Source organism: Cygnus atratus, chromosome 1 (genome assembly GCF_013377495.2).
Source record: "Cygnus atratus isolate AKBS03 ecotype Queensland, Australia chromosome 1, CAtr_DNAZoo_HiC_assembly, whole genome shotgun sequence".
In the NCBI taxonomy this organism is placed as follows: Eukaryota; Metazoa; Chordata; class Aves; order Anseriformes; family Anatidae; genus Cygnus; species Cygnus atratus.
In genome coordinates, this window is record NC_066362.1 from 51,128,899 (window position 1) to 51,144,135 (window position 15,237).

The 15,237-nt window shown below is 39.2% G+C and overlaps 1 protein-coding gene across 1 annotated transcript in view; it reads left to right on the top strand.

Moving 5' to 3' along the window:
- Positions 1–441: 441 nt before the first annotated feature.
- The window catches only part of MGAT4C (MGAT4 family member C), a 49,628-nt gene continuing 34,832 nt past the window's right edge, over positions 442–15,237 (top strand). The window contains exons 1-2 of the mRNA XM_050709222.1: positions 442–630; positions 13,347–13,415. Coding sequence (XP_050565179.1) covers positions 442–630; positions 13,347–13,415 — 258 coding nt within the window. The remainder of the gene's footprint in view (positions 631–13,346; positions 13,416–15,237) is intronic.

Consider the following 15,237-nt stretch of genomic DNA (forward strand, 5'->3'; position numbering starts at 1 on the left):
GAGAAATTAAATATTTGACTTAGTATAGTTTTTTTTTTTTTAATTTATTCTTTTCCTTTCCAAACTCATTTTTTATTATGTAATTTCACAAAAAAAAAAAAAATTACCATCAATATTCAGGTTCTTAGATTCTTCAAACTTTAAGTCAGAAAAAAAAATATATATATATATATATAATTTTATAATTTCTTTTTAGAATTTCTTCCACTCACTGAACTGAAATATCAAACTGGAAAGGATTTCCCATGTCACTAGCTGCAGTCTATTGCAACTGACAAGCCTTACAACTACTTGCCAACGCGATCGGTTCTGGGACAGACCCGTTCTGCAGCTGAGCAGGGGATCGAGGCAAGCAGGGCTTTATTCCATCATCAAAGCCACTCGAGGCAGCCAAGAGAGCTGCCAGGACCTGGCAGCCCTCGCGAGGGAGGCTGACAAGGCATGGGCAGAGCCAGCAGCGGCAGCGGCGGGCCATTTAAATCGGATGTCATTGCCATTTTACAGCCACTTGCCGAGGCGATTGGCTCCGGGCCAGATGCGTTCTGCAGCAGAGCTAGAGATCGAGGCCACCTGAGGCACCCAAGGGAGCCGCCAGGGCCCAGCAGCCCTCTCAAGGGAGGCTCACAAGGCGTGGGCAGAGCCAGCAGCGCCCCCTCCCCGGCCGCACAAAGGCAGCCCCCAGGGAGCATGAGTGACCAGGAGTGCAGTGACCAGGACAGGCAGACAGGGCGTGGCACGTCACTCAGGGCATGGTGGGCAGTTTGCACAGCAGTTCGCGCTGTGGGAGGGCGCCTTCACCACTCTTCTCCAATGGTCTTACCCAACAGTGGTTGTAACCTGCTCGTGAAGAGCCCCGTCATGATATCCACCAGGCAGAAAACCATGGCCTCGGCATCTTTTGCAGCCTTTCAGCCACAGTCACCGATGTGGCTACCCAGACAGAGGTCTTGGGGAAACACGCGGACGTCCAGGTCTTGAGCTGCAGGGTGTGCGTCTTCTATCAGTGCCCAACAGCAGCAGCAGTGGGTATGCCTGTGGGAGGTGTGCCCAGGTTGAAGAATTGCTCAGTCTGGTGGCGGAGCTTCGGGAGGAGGTGAGTAGGCTAAGGCAGCATCAGGGAGTCAGAAAGGGAAATTGACTTGTGGAAGCACACTCTACCCTTCCTGAGACAGACTCATGAGCCTGCAACAACACAAGTGTCTCCTCCTACACAGAAGACAAAATTTCCTCCATCCCACCAGGCAGTAGGAGGGGACCTAGGCCCAGGGGGGAGAATGGAAGCAAGTTCCTGCTCGGGGTGGTAGGCGAGCCCCCTCCCTGCCCACCTAACCTTCCCGTCTACCCTTGTGTAACAGGTATGAGGCTCTAGAACATGACAGTCAAAACAATGATGTAGATGAAAACCCATCCCAGATGGAAGGGGTGCCTAAGGCAAGGCAATCTACCCCTCACATCACAACATCTTCTGTCAAGAAAGAAAGAAGGGTTATCGTCACTGGGGACTCCGTTCTGAAAGGGACAGAGGGCCTGATATGCCATCCAGACCCAATCCACAGGGAAGTCTACTGCCTCCCTGGCGCTTGGGTAAGAGAGATTGCCAGGAAAGTCACTCGCCTGGTACAGCCCACCAACTACTACCTGCTACTGGTTTTTCAGGCTGGTAATGACGAAGTAGAAAGGAGAAGTCCAAGAGCAATCAAAAGGGAGTTTAGGGCTTTGGGGCGACTACTTAAAGGATCAGGGGCACAGGTTGTGTTTGCCTCTGTCTTTACAATAGGAGGGATCAATGTTGACAAGCAGACTCATCTTACTAACACGTGGCTTTGAGACTGGTGCAACTGGCAGAACTTTGGGTTTGTTGATCATGGGAAGGTCTACGCGACACCAGGGCTGCTGGCACCAAATGAGATGCACCTCTCTCAGAGGGGGAAAAGGATTTTTGCCTCAGGAGTTAGCGAGGCTGATAGATAGGGCTTTAAACTAGAGTCGAAGGGGGAAAGGGATAGAACCTGGCCTGCCGGTGATAAACTAAGAGATGGCACACTAGAATCAGAGGGACTGTGTGCTAGTGAGGTCCTTTGGTCTGCTCCATGAGGTGCTGCATGCAATGAGGTGCACTTGAAGTGATTCTCCACAAACACAAGCAGTATGAGAAATAAAATGGATGAGCTAGAAGTCTTGACCCAGTCCCGCAGCTGCAATATCATCGGCATAAGCGAAACCTGGTGGGATGAGTCCTATGACTGGTGTGTCACAGTAAATGGTTACAGGCTCCTCAGGAGGGACATGCAGGGCAGGCGAGGGGGGGGGGGGGTGCTGTACGCGAAGGAGGGGCTGGACTGTGTGGAGCTTGAAGTTGACGATGGCAAAGTTGAGAGCCTCTGGGTAAGGATTAAGAGACAAACAAATAAAGGGGATGTCGTTCTGGGAGTCTGTTACAGACCACCCAGCCAGGATGACAACACTGATCAATTATTCTTTGAGAAACTAATACCTCGAGATCAACTCCCCTTGTCCTTATGGGGAACTTCAACTTGCCATACGTCAACTGGAATTACCACGCGGCCAACACGAACAGGTCCAGGAGGTTCCTAAAGCACCTCAATGACAACTTCTTGGTGCACGTGCCAACTGGGAAGGGTGCCCTCCTAGATCAGTTGCTGGAGAACAGAGATGTTCTTGTGGGGGACGTGGCAATTGGTGGCTGCCTTGGTCATAGCAACCATGAAGCAATTAAGCTTAAAATTTTTAGTGACAGGAGGAAAACTGCCAACAAAACTTCAGCCCTGTATATGGGGAAAGCAGACTTGAGGCTGCTCAGGGAACTAGTTAGCAAGGTCCCCTGGGAAACTGCTTTTGAAGGCATTGGCATCCATCAGTGCTGGTCAGTCTTTAAGCACTGCCTCCTAAAACATAGGATTGGGCAATTCCAAAATACCGGAAGTCAAGCAGGCGGGGCAGAAGGCCTGCTTGGCTGACCAGGGATCTGGAGCTTAGGCAGAAAAAGAAAGTGTATGGCTGCTGGAAACAGGGTCAGGCAATGTGGAAGGACTACAGGGATGCTGTTCCCTTTTGTAGGGAGAAAGTTTGTGCGGCCAGAGCCCAATTAGAGTTGAAGCTGGCCAGGACTGTGGGAGACAATAAAAAGGTCTTTTTTAAATATGTGAATAGAAAAAGGAGGACCATAGAAAACACAGGTCTGCTACTTGATGGGGAAGGTCACCTCACAGACAAGGACATAGGCAAAGCAAAGACATTTAATGCCTTCTTCGCCTCTGTCTTCAACGCCGATTATGGGCTTTGGGAATCAGGGTGCCCTGAGCTGGAGGACCGTGATGGTGGCAATGATAAACTCCCAACCAACCCTGAATGTGTGCGGTATTTGTTGCTCCACCTGGATCCATACAAGTCCATGGTTCCAGATAGGATTCATTCCAGAGTGCTTGGAGAGCTGGCTGACGTCATCGCGGGAAATCTCTCAATTATTTTTCAATGGTCTTGGGAATCTGAAGAGGTCCCAGTTGACTGGAAGCTGGCAAATGTTGTACCAGTTTTCAAGAAGGGTAAGAAAGAAGACCCTAGCAATTACAAGCCTGTCAGTCTCACATCAGTGCCTGGTAAAGTTATAGAGATTATCCTAGAAGTTATTGAAGCACACCTGGGTCGCCATGCAGTCATTGGTCTCAGCCAACATGGGTTCACGAGGGGTAGGTCCTGTTTGAGTAACTTGATTTTCTTTTATGATAAGATCACCCATCTAGTCGATCAAGGGAAATCAGCTGATGTGATCTTTTTGGATTTCAGCAAAGCTTTTGACATGGTTTCCCATAGGATCCTACTTGACAAAATGTCCAGCTGGACCAAAAAATCAGATGATGGGTGAATAACTGGCTGTTGGGTGGGGCTGAAAGGGTTATGGTAAATGAGGCGGCATCAGGCTGGCAGCTGATCACCAGTGGGGTCCCCCAGGGCTCCATTTTACGGCCAGTTCTCTTCAATGTTTTCATAAACAATTTGGATGTAAGACTAGAACGTGTTTTGAGTAAGTTTGCTGATGATACTAAACTGGGAGGAGTTGTTGACTCTATTGAAGGTGGAAAGGCCTTGCAGAGAGATCTGGACAGATTGGAGAGCTGAGCAATCACCAACCGCATGAAGTTTAACAAGAGCAAGTGCTGGGTCTTGCACCTGGGATGGGGCAACCGTGGCTATATGTAGACTGGGTGACGAGACGCTGGAGAACAGCCATGCAGAGAGGGATCTGGGGGCTGTGGTTGGCAGCAAGTTGAATATGAGCCAGCAGGGTGCCCTGGCAGCCAGGAGGGCCAACTGTATCCTGGGGTGAATCAAGCATGGCATTGCTAGTCGGTCGAGGGAAGTGATTGTTCTGCTCTACTCTGCGCTGGTGCAGCCTCACCTCGAGTACTGTGTGCAGTTCTGGGCACCACAGTACAAAAAGGTTGTGAAAGTATTGGAGAGTGTCCAGAGGAAGGCTACTAAGATGGTGAAGGGCCTAGAGGGGAAAACGTATGAGGAGTGGCTAAGGTCACTTGGCCTGTTCAGCCTGGAAAAGAGGAAGCTGAGGGGAGACCTCATCACGGTCTACAGCTTCCTCTCGAAGGGGATCGGAGGGGCAGGCACCGATCTATTCTCTTTAGTGTCCAGTGGTAGGGCCTGAGGGAATGGTGTCAAGCTGCGACAGGGGAGGTTCAGGCTGGCTATCAGGAAGAGGTTCTTCACTGAGAGGGTTGTCGCGCACTGGAATAGGCTCCCCAGGACTGTAGTCGTGGCACCAAGCCTGTCGGCATTTAAGAAGGATTTGGACTGTGCTTTCAGTCATATGGTCTGAATTTTTGGGTAGACCTGTGTGGTGCCAGGAGTTGGACTCGATGATGCTTATGGGTCCCTTCCAACTTGGGATATTCCATGATTCTATGATTCTATGATTCTACTATTTTAAACTGATCTGTCTCTGTCGAATAGCTTTTTTTTTTTTTTTTTTAAATCCTTTAGCAGATATTAGAAAATTGTTCTAGATCTTTACCTTCTTCTAATTTACATCCTAGTTAAATTTATTATAGACACATAATTCTTGTGAAAGCTCTATTCTGTATTTTATATATGTCTTGACTTCCATGACACCTCCCTCTTCCCTTACAAAGTTATTTGCATTTTAAGAATATACTGAACATTCTGTTCCTGCTTCCAGGAACAGCTATGGTGCTTGTTTTATTAGCTCTTATATGACATTAATACCAGCTAATGACACTACTGCTAGCACTAGTAGGTTCTAGATGCTGAGGTGTGATTGTATCAGCATCTAATGAAACTTATTTTGTAAATGAAGTTTCAGCTTTACAGGAAGGATATTTTAAAATATTTTCCTATGTTCATAACTAGCTTTCTTTCTTCTGCTGATTTGGATCTATCTATAAACTGTAAAATACAAATAAACCCTGTGCTCAACTCTCAGCAATTGTTCCCACTACTGAGGTCGATATATCTGCAGAATCTGGGGACAAAACTATATCTTACTATTATTCCCTCATGCAAAATCTTATATTTGATAGGTTATCATCACCTCTTTTTATGATGTAATAGATGTAAAATGAAATATTTTTCTTTCTTTACTCCAGATAACATGGTTTGAGGTAATATTAATATTTTTGAGGTATATGTCTTGAGGTAATATTAAAACATGTCTTCATGTCTATTCAGATGTGATTGGATTTCACTGGACAATTACATGGGCCTGTAAGAATGAAAATTGGGGTTATTTCAGTTGTTGTATGTTCCAAGTATCTTTGGAATGGGAAAAAAAAGTTTAATTCAATCTTCAAAAATGAGATTTTTCTAAACCACATACAACAGTACTTGAAAAACTCTTTAATAAAATTTTAATATTGTTTTTAATTCAGTATAAAGATGTATGAAAACTAAGGAAAAGGTATTAAGACTTTCTGATCATTTGCATAGACTGTTGACTTTATTTGCATTTAGGTGTGCTCAGCATCAAGAATTTATAAGAAGGTTGTTGATTGTCTTCATATATTTAATTTTGAATAGCTGTACTAAGTTAAAACTAAACTGCATTATTCTTAATATTTAAGGAACGTGATGGTGTGGGCTAATGTTCTGACATACCTTTTACTTTTTTTTACTACTTTAAATTCAAGATAGATGGCTAAACAACTTTAGCAATCAAGAAGTCTGTCTTACAAAATTAAACTGTTCTTCCTCTAAATTTTGGTAAGGCATTTTCAGGCATGACACTATCAAACCAGAAGCAAGTATTGAGCAGATGGAGCAATAGTACTATTTTGCTAACCCTATAGTTTGCTCCTGTTTCATGACTGAAACAAATGTGCATTACACTTCAGAAAAACATGCTCATTTTTCCTCATGGGAATCACTTAGCCTTCGTATCTGCAGCAGAACAGCTTGGCTTCTTGTTCACCAATTATGGAATTAAAGAGCAGTTCAGTGTTCCCTTAGGATAAACTGAGACAAAATAATGTGTGACTATATTGCTATCATATTAACTATGTCCCAGGGGCAAAGCTGAGAGTGAATAGGAATAGACGATTGAGGTATTTCCTAATTTTTGATTGCTTGCCTTTCAATACTGGTACCGATCTTTTAATGTAATTGTGTGTGTAATAGTAAGAAATTGGATTATTTTACTTCCTTGTGTGTCCATTATCTGTCTTCTAGATGCAGAGAATCTAATCAAAACAAAAAATTCCTTTTATTTGTTTTTCCTCTTGCTTTTTTCTCAAGAGCTTGTTCTGCAGCACTCATTTTTTTATAGGTTTGTCAATCATTCCCTTCAGTCTTTACCTTGCTTGTGGCATCTGAACTCTGTTTGCTCAAAATTTGTCTTTTTTTTTTTTTCTCCAAATCTTCACTTGTCCACTACTACTTTTTAGTTCCAAGTTTATACCATTATTAAGTAGTGTCTTATCTTTCTTTTCTTTCCTCAAGTACTGAGCGTTGCATTGAAGCCATTGATCATTCCAGAATTTTAGAACATTCAAGGTTGCATTCCAATTCTTATTTCTTATTTATTTCTTTTTTTTCTTATTTCTTCTTATTTATTTATTATTTATTATTATTTATTCAATTCTTATTTCTTATTAAAAGTATTCTTTTAATTTTCACTGAGTGTTTAAGTGAAATCCACTTACAACATTATAACAGTTTTCTTGGATTAAATCACCCTACACAAAATGAATAATACTGAACACAGAACAACTTGAAAAAAGGAAACTAAATACTAGATATATTTCAATATGAGTATAAGTAGTAAGAAGTCATAAGTTTCTAAAAGTATTATAGCTATATATGCATGTACATATGTATATGGCCCACTGCTGAACTGAATGTATTCATCTTCTGATTCAATATTAGCTAAAGGTTGTCTTCATGACTGCACTGTGCCATAGTCAAGAAAAAAAATATATATATATATTTTAATGCCTAGTGTTTCCTACTACAGATAATTCTCACAAAATTTTCTTCATGCAGTTGCCAAAATGTTGTGATTTGACTTTTGTTTGACGAGTGACATACCTTTGTGATACAGTGCCTTCATTTTCTCCTGTGGTACTCCATTAAGATTCAGTAGAGTTCCATAATACATGTTAAAAAAAATAAAAGAAAAAAAAAACTTTTCCCCTTTTCTTTTCTTATCCATACCCATTCCTTCAAGGCTCCTTGCCAAAATCACTGAATGTTCCCATGTGAAACTAGAGTCTTGGCAGACTATGAAAACACATTGCAGGTCCAGTGACAAGAAATGTCTGTTGCCATAGGGACTCTGTGTGAAAAAGAGGTAGAAATAAACCCTTCACCCCAAACAGAACCCTATGGAGCTGAATTAGACTCGAAGTAGACTGTTGACAGACAGATAAACACTTTCATTTTCTTTCTTTCAAAACAACTTCCAACAATACGCAAGTGAGAGGTTATCAGGCTTTAGTGATGGGGATGAAGGGAATAAGGACAGTTTCATCAGTAAAGATTGGATCAATACGCGACTTCAAAACTGTCTCTGTTGTGTAGAAATTAGCTAAGTAGTGCAGCTTGTGTATAGGGCAAATTTAAAATAAATGCAGCACCTAGAGGAAAAAAAATCTTTCATCATAAGAAGATTTTGTTCATAATTCTGTGCCTTGGTACAGCAGGCCAGTTAAAATAGCCCAAGGAAACAATACCAGCACAAGAAAATGGATTACAACATAGTCCCTGTAGATATCTTAGGGATTTTTTTTTTTTTTGCATTCTTCCAATATAACATGCAGTTAATATTTCTGTGAGAGATCTTTATTGTTTTTAAAAATCACACTATTTAGAACATTGTCCAATGTATTAACTAAAGATTAGGACAGATAAATTATGCGTGGTTCTTCTGCTTTGTTGGTAGTCTCTCACTGAGATGTTTAAAAGTATTGTTTGTATGCATTTTGTTGAACTACATTACTATTTCATAGGAAAGACGAAATGTACAGAGAAGTCAGGTGGTAATGTTAGTGACTAAGACTATCCAAAAGAGCACAGTCCATCTCAATTTTCTTGGTAAGAAGTCTGGACAATTATGTATTGAAGTTTTATATTATGTATCATTTGCTCAATTCTTTTGATGTGCTAGTTTTGATTGCAATTTTATCTCTTTTCACTAAGAAAATATTTGAAAACCATTAATGCAGGATATTTCTCATAAAAAATAACTTAGAAAACACTGAAAATAGTTTGTTTTGTTTTGTTTTGTTTTTTTAACTTGCATTCAGTCATTCAGCCTTTTTTTTTTTTTGGCAAATATAAATGCATATATGTAATGCATATGTATATGCACAATGTAGTGCAATAATATATACATATGTATATATTTAGCTGTATCACAATTTGTTTCAAAAATAAATCTTTAAATTAATATCTTTAAAGTACAAAATATCTTGAAAGGCAAGGTAAGGTGAGGTGAGGGGAGGTGAGGCAAGAGGAAGGGAAGGAAACTTAGTCTAGCTAGTACGTGTCAGTTTGATTATGGCCTACTAATTCCCCCCGTAACTCTAAAAGATAATGACCCTTTCATTTTTTTAGACAAAAACTTCTATAAACTTGAAAATTGAATGCTTTTTCATGCTGTTGCATGTACCTGAAAAGGCTCTAATGGGTTTCTTGAGGGTTATTTCTGAAGATGTTGGCAACAAATTACTTCTGAGCACCTATGTCAAATTCAGAAATAGTGGAGAATGCCTCAGGGTTAGGTTAAGTGTTTGCTTTCTGCCATAACTGCTGTAACCTATGAGAGAGAACACAAATAATTCCCCCGAGGGTCTTTGAGTTTCCCTTTGCTCACAGAGCTCTGAACCCCATTTTACAGCTGATAACAGTCACTCATCTATCAAAAATGTTTAACAAAGACAAAAACTCATGTTTTGAATGAATGAATGTGGTTCTTGAAAGACTTTTCTCCCTCCTTCCTCTGAAGGGAAAATGTAATGAGACTTTTTTCATTTTAATTTTTGCATTCATCTGATGCATTGAAAATTGGCTGGAATAAGTTTGATGCCTAGTAGGTGTTTCTTGTGAAACTAAACTACTCCATAGCTTCTTTGAAGCTTCTTACTTGTACAAAGTAAGGCTGATATCTAGATATGCATAAAGAAAAAAAAATTCCAGTTATATCTGTAGCAGTTGGTACCTTTTTTTGTTTGTGTTGTTTTTGCTGTAATTTGAGGTGCAGCTGACTTCCTGGTAATACCTGAGCATTTGTTCTAATATTTTTTTTTATTATTATTATTTTGCAGGGATGTAATATGGTGAACAGTGATCTCCCTTGCTTCCTTTTGAGGAAATTTTTATTCCCATTTTGTGACTTTAGCTCTGTAGATCTAAGTTTGCTGTAAAACTGTAGGCATGTTTTCTGACCTACAGTGGATGGAGGAATGTGAACTAGCTTATGGACTCTTTTGGATTTGCTATACAGTTGTAAAGCATTAGATTAACGGTGCAGGAGATTGTTTAAAGCACTGATTACCCTGAAACTGGGAAACAGAGTAAAATGTCTTGACTGGGCTGACATAGTCTGTAAGCGATGCCAATTGTTAAACTCAGTTTTCCTGAGTCAGGTACTAGTTCTTGCATTTTACTGCATTTATACTGAAAGATTACCTACCAAATGAAAATATTCAGTTTTTAAGAGTCAAATATGTCTTCCTTAATGTAAACATATATGAGTTTTTCAGAGGATATAAAAAAATGACCCCTCCTCCTTTCCCTTAGAGAAAGTGATCAATAACCCTTCATTTTTTACTAGTTAAGACTACAGATTTTTAGGTTATATTAACATCTTTTCCATCAATTGCTTAGTTCTTGGCTTTAAATGTAAACCAAAATGGACCACTCAAATTTCCTAAAATGAAACTTTGTGCTGCAAATAAAAACTCTTAGAGGAAAAAAAAAAAGAAAAGAAAAGAAAAAAAAAGAAAGTCTCGGTGATCTTTCACTAACAATGAAATAACATTTAACTTACAACCATAACTTTACTTTCATTAGTTTTCTGACTTTGGTAATTTTAAAAATAAATTTATCCTACAATGGTAGTGATTTCCATCTATAATCAGTAATCATTTAGAATTTTGTCTTTATATACATAAACATAAATACATTTCCTAGGAATTAGTGAAAAGTTGCTAGTTGGTTACGCTGCTCACTAAAAGTCATTTGGGAACTATAAGAGTCTACATGGTTTTCATTATGTGAAATATTTCCGAAGATAATACATGATTCTGTAGGTTGCTTAAGAATATTGGTATAAATTAACACTTTAATATTTGACCTAATATGAATCAGTACAATATAAACTATGTGCAAAGTGTGTAGATGAGGATTTATGGCTTTTCTGAGCTTCTCTGAATTTATATTTGAAAGTACTCTAAAAGCATATTTTAGTGAAAGTCTTCATAGCTTGAGTCTTCACCCTGGAACTCAGTTCTAGGTATAGGATATAGCTGGATGTTGACACAAAAGGACACTATGTCTCTCCCTGAGACCTACGTTTCAGGGTTGTAAAATCTACTCCTGTAGGATATAAATACTTGAACTCTAGCTTTATAAACATGAAAGGCAATGAGGAAATGGGTTGCACTTTGGCTCATTTGTCTGTTTTCTACATAAGTGTAAATCACTGAATGCTGGGATCAGAGATGTTGACAAAATATGAGAAACTACTTCAGACCCAACTGTAGCTCAAACTGTCTGATATTACATAGGAATCTAACTAAAAAACAAAGATCAGTTTTCCAAAGTCTTTCTGGAGAAAGGAGTACTCATAACTGTGATGAAAGGAGCATAATGAAAGGGCACATTCCAGGATGTGAGAGACAAAGATTTGGTACAAATGTCTCGAAGAGGGTGTCTTATATAAGAGACATGATCTAGGAATTTTGAGCTACGGCTTTGCTGAGCTGGGAAAATAGATATTTTTAGAGGTGACATGAATTGACTATAAATATAGATTGAGAAAAATGCAGTGAACCTCCCTATAGATGCTTTTATTTAAAACTTAATCAGGCCTGAAAAGGTAGCTCATCTGTAGCCAGTAAAGAGTTCACATTTTGCTGAATGTATTCCTTGGTCAAGAGATTCATTAAATGACTAGCTGTCTCAGGCATCACAAAATGAATGTTTTGAATACATTCATAACTTAGGAGTTTAACAGAAAGTGGTGTAAAAGAACACAAAGTATATATTTCTTACTAAGCTGATTTACTTTATTTCTGGAGTAATAATGTAAAACTGATGATTTAATCAGTTTTGTCAAAGGGCCTAATGTTTGTAAGTGAAAGAATTTTAGGCAAATAGGTCTAAGGACTAATACAAAACTCTTTCTATTCTGAGTCTGACCAATATTGCTGTTCTGTCTCTCTTTCAATCAAAACTACAACATGCAAGTTTCAACACCTACTGTAGAGACTGATGACATTTTAAAAAGGAAGTCATTAGTCTTTTATATAAGTTGTATTTTATTCTATGTCTTTGCCCAGTTATAGGTTATTAGACAATATATTATATTAGACATATTGTATTATATATATATATCATATATTATATATATATATATATTATATAATATATATATATTATTAATATATAATTAATATATATAATAATTAATAATTAATAATAATTAATATATATATGTATTAGACAATTATATAGACAATAAATTAAAAGAGCATTTTCAGTTTCCAGAATTTCAGTCTTTTTTGGAATTGCCCAATCCTATGCTTTTAGGAGGCAGTGCTTAAAGGCTGACCAGCACTGATGGACTCCAACGCCTTCAAAAGCAGTTTCCCAGGGGACCTTGCTAACTAGTTCCCTGAGCAGCCTGAATGGTGAAGCATTCTGCTGGGAGAGTTTTCATGTCTTACTTATGAGCTGTTGCAAGAGGACTTTGCACTAATGTTTTAGTTCCTGTATCTGGTGACACAAATTGACTGTTGTAAGTAGTTTTATTCTCCCTCCTTTAATTTCCACATTTAATGCTGGGTGGCTAACATGATGGTAGTTTTAGCTCTTTATTAATGTCAGAGATCACAGCTGGACATTCAAATTAGACATTAGGGAAAAAAAAAATCCACTAGAAAAGCTGCAGAATAGACTTGGAGATTTTCAAGCCTTGTCTAGACAAAGCCACAGCTGGCCTTTTCTGGGGTTGGTTATAGTCCCATTTTGAGCAGGAAGTGACCTATATGACATTCATAGGTAGTGCTCCCAACCATCATTTCTGTCATACCATGATAATGCTGTAGCTCAGTAAGACAGAAAAGGTAAAGAGAGTTGGCTGCAATCACCTTGCATATCTATATATAAGCATCCCAGAGAATGTTGGTCTTTAGACTTTTTAATATCTAGGAAAATTTCTACATCACACCAATATACTATACTAAACAGACATGATGATGAGAAAGCTAAACAATCCTCAGATGTAGGTGATGGATTTTAGAGCTATATCAGAAACCTCAGTATCTGTTTTTGTGGCTTATTTCCATCTGATAAGGTTTCCACTATTTCTTGCTCTGGGCTGCAAATTGCATATTTGAGATCTGAGTCAGACTTCACAGCCTAGGCAGGACAAACAAGCAATGTGCTCTAAGAGTTTTTCTGGAGTTCTCTGAATCATATATATCACTATATTACAAGCAGAGTTGTTCATGGTCAATGTTATATAACTTGCATGTGTTAATGGAGTTAAAACTGATATACCTGTTTTCTTTTTTCTTTCTTTTTTCTTTCTTTTTTTTTTTTCCTACATTAAGTTCATTGTTTCTTCTTTACCATAGGCAAACACTTGTTATTCCAATGAACAATTTGCCCAGAGAACTGGAAGACCATCTCTGGAAGTGTTTAAGGTGAGGTTGGATTGGGATTTGAGCAACCGGGTCTAGTGGAAGGTGTCCCTGACCGTGGCCACGGACTTGGAACTAGATGGTTTTTCAGGTCGCTTCCAACCTAAACTATTCTATAATTCTATATCTCAGCATAACTGATACAGTTACTATAGAGCACTGCATAGTGCTTCTGTTCTTATATTTTCACATATCACCAATGCAAGCACGCCCACCAGCAAAACTATTTAAATTGTAAAGTTTTCTCAAGCGTCTTTACCCAAGTAAACATACCTTGTTGCATTGAGATTTATCAGTGAATGCAGGAAAAGAATCATTTCCCTGTTATATTCTCTTTAATACTGATAAAGCAAAAGTGTTGATAGGTTAAACTTGAAATAGTAGTGGTATCTTACAGGAATCTGCAGCAAAGGAAATGGATGTTATTTTATAGAATGACTGAGAAATATGAAGTGTTTAGGTAGAAATTAAAAACACCCACAAATAGCATTCATCATATTTTCATCTTAATGGGAATGAAGACGTGTATGCTAATGCTTTTTTGCTATTCAGATAAATACAGCTAGCAGTGGTGTTTCAAGTAACAGTGAGTAAACTGAATACTTTGCAGCATGACATCCTTATTGTACTTTGCATTTCACTTATTTATTTTTTCTTTTTGATACACATAAATTCTATTACTTTGCCCTGTCTACTTAAATGAAAGATACATTTTTCTTCAAGATTGGGCAGATCAGTGAGGACCATAAAATATTAACGATGAAAGCTTGGGGAATTAGATGTATCTGTGACTATAGGTTTATCTTGATGACAGAGCTTTCTTAGTCTAACCTATTTCTTTTGCATGATCTTCATCAGAAATGACGTACTGAAAAAAAGAAAAAAAAAAAGAAAAAAAAAAAAGAAAAAAAAAAAGACTGTTCAGATTAATTATTATTATATATATATATATTTTTTTTTTTGTTTCCAGGACAGATAAAGGGCTGGTTTCTTTCGTTTTGTCTTTTTGTTTGTTTTAATGATGTAAGTTTGTTTAGTGTCTTTATAAATTTTGTTGCACACTCTCGTTATTCAAAATCAGACCTGTTTGCCAGTCTGCCTCTTCCTTTTATTTCACCTTGTATCACACTACTCTGCAGAATGTTATTCCTCACGTGAAGCTAGAAGAATGGAAAGAAGAATGGAGAAAGAATATGATATTTTCACTTGTAGTCTTGTACCATAACAGGGAAAGGATCCTTAACAGGCTAGTTGCCATGATGATTACAATATGTGGTGTGGAAGAAGCTGAGACTTTTAGGTTTTGACTATGTTTGGGAGTGGAGGGTAGGGAGGAAAATGGGAAGTGATCATGCCCTCTCCCTTTCCAATATATATATATTGGAAATATATATGTATATGTATGTATATATGTATATACTGGTGGACCGACTCCGTGCAGGGCTTGAAGGAGAGGTACCAGGGTGAGACACCCCAAATGGGGGTGGACCCCCTGCCCTGTCACTGTTGGGCAGAGGGAGGCGACCTAGGAGTTGAGGAGGAATGGAGACAGGTCCCTGCTCGACCTCGCAGGCAACGCCCCCCCCACCAGCCCCACCTTCCCCGGTGCCCTTACATAACAGATTTGAGGCCTTGGAGCTTGAGACCGGTGGATGAGGACGAGGTAGAAAGTCTACCCAGGAGGATGCCTAGGGCGAGGAAGCCGACTCCACGCCTCAAGACAGCCTCCACCAAGAAAGACAGAAGGGTTATTGTTGTAGGTGACTCCCTTCTCAGGGGAACAGAGGACCCTATTTGTTGACCTGACCCTACCCGTAGGGAAGTC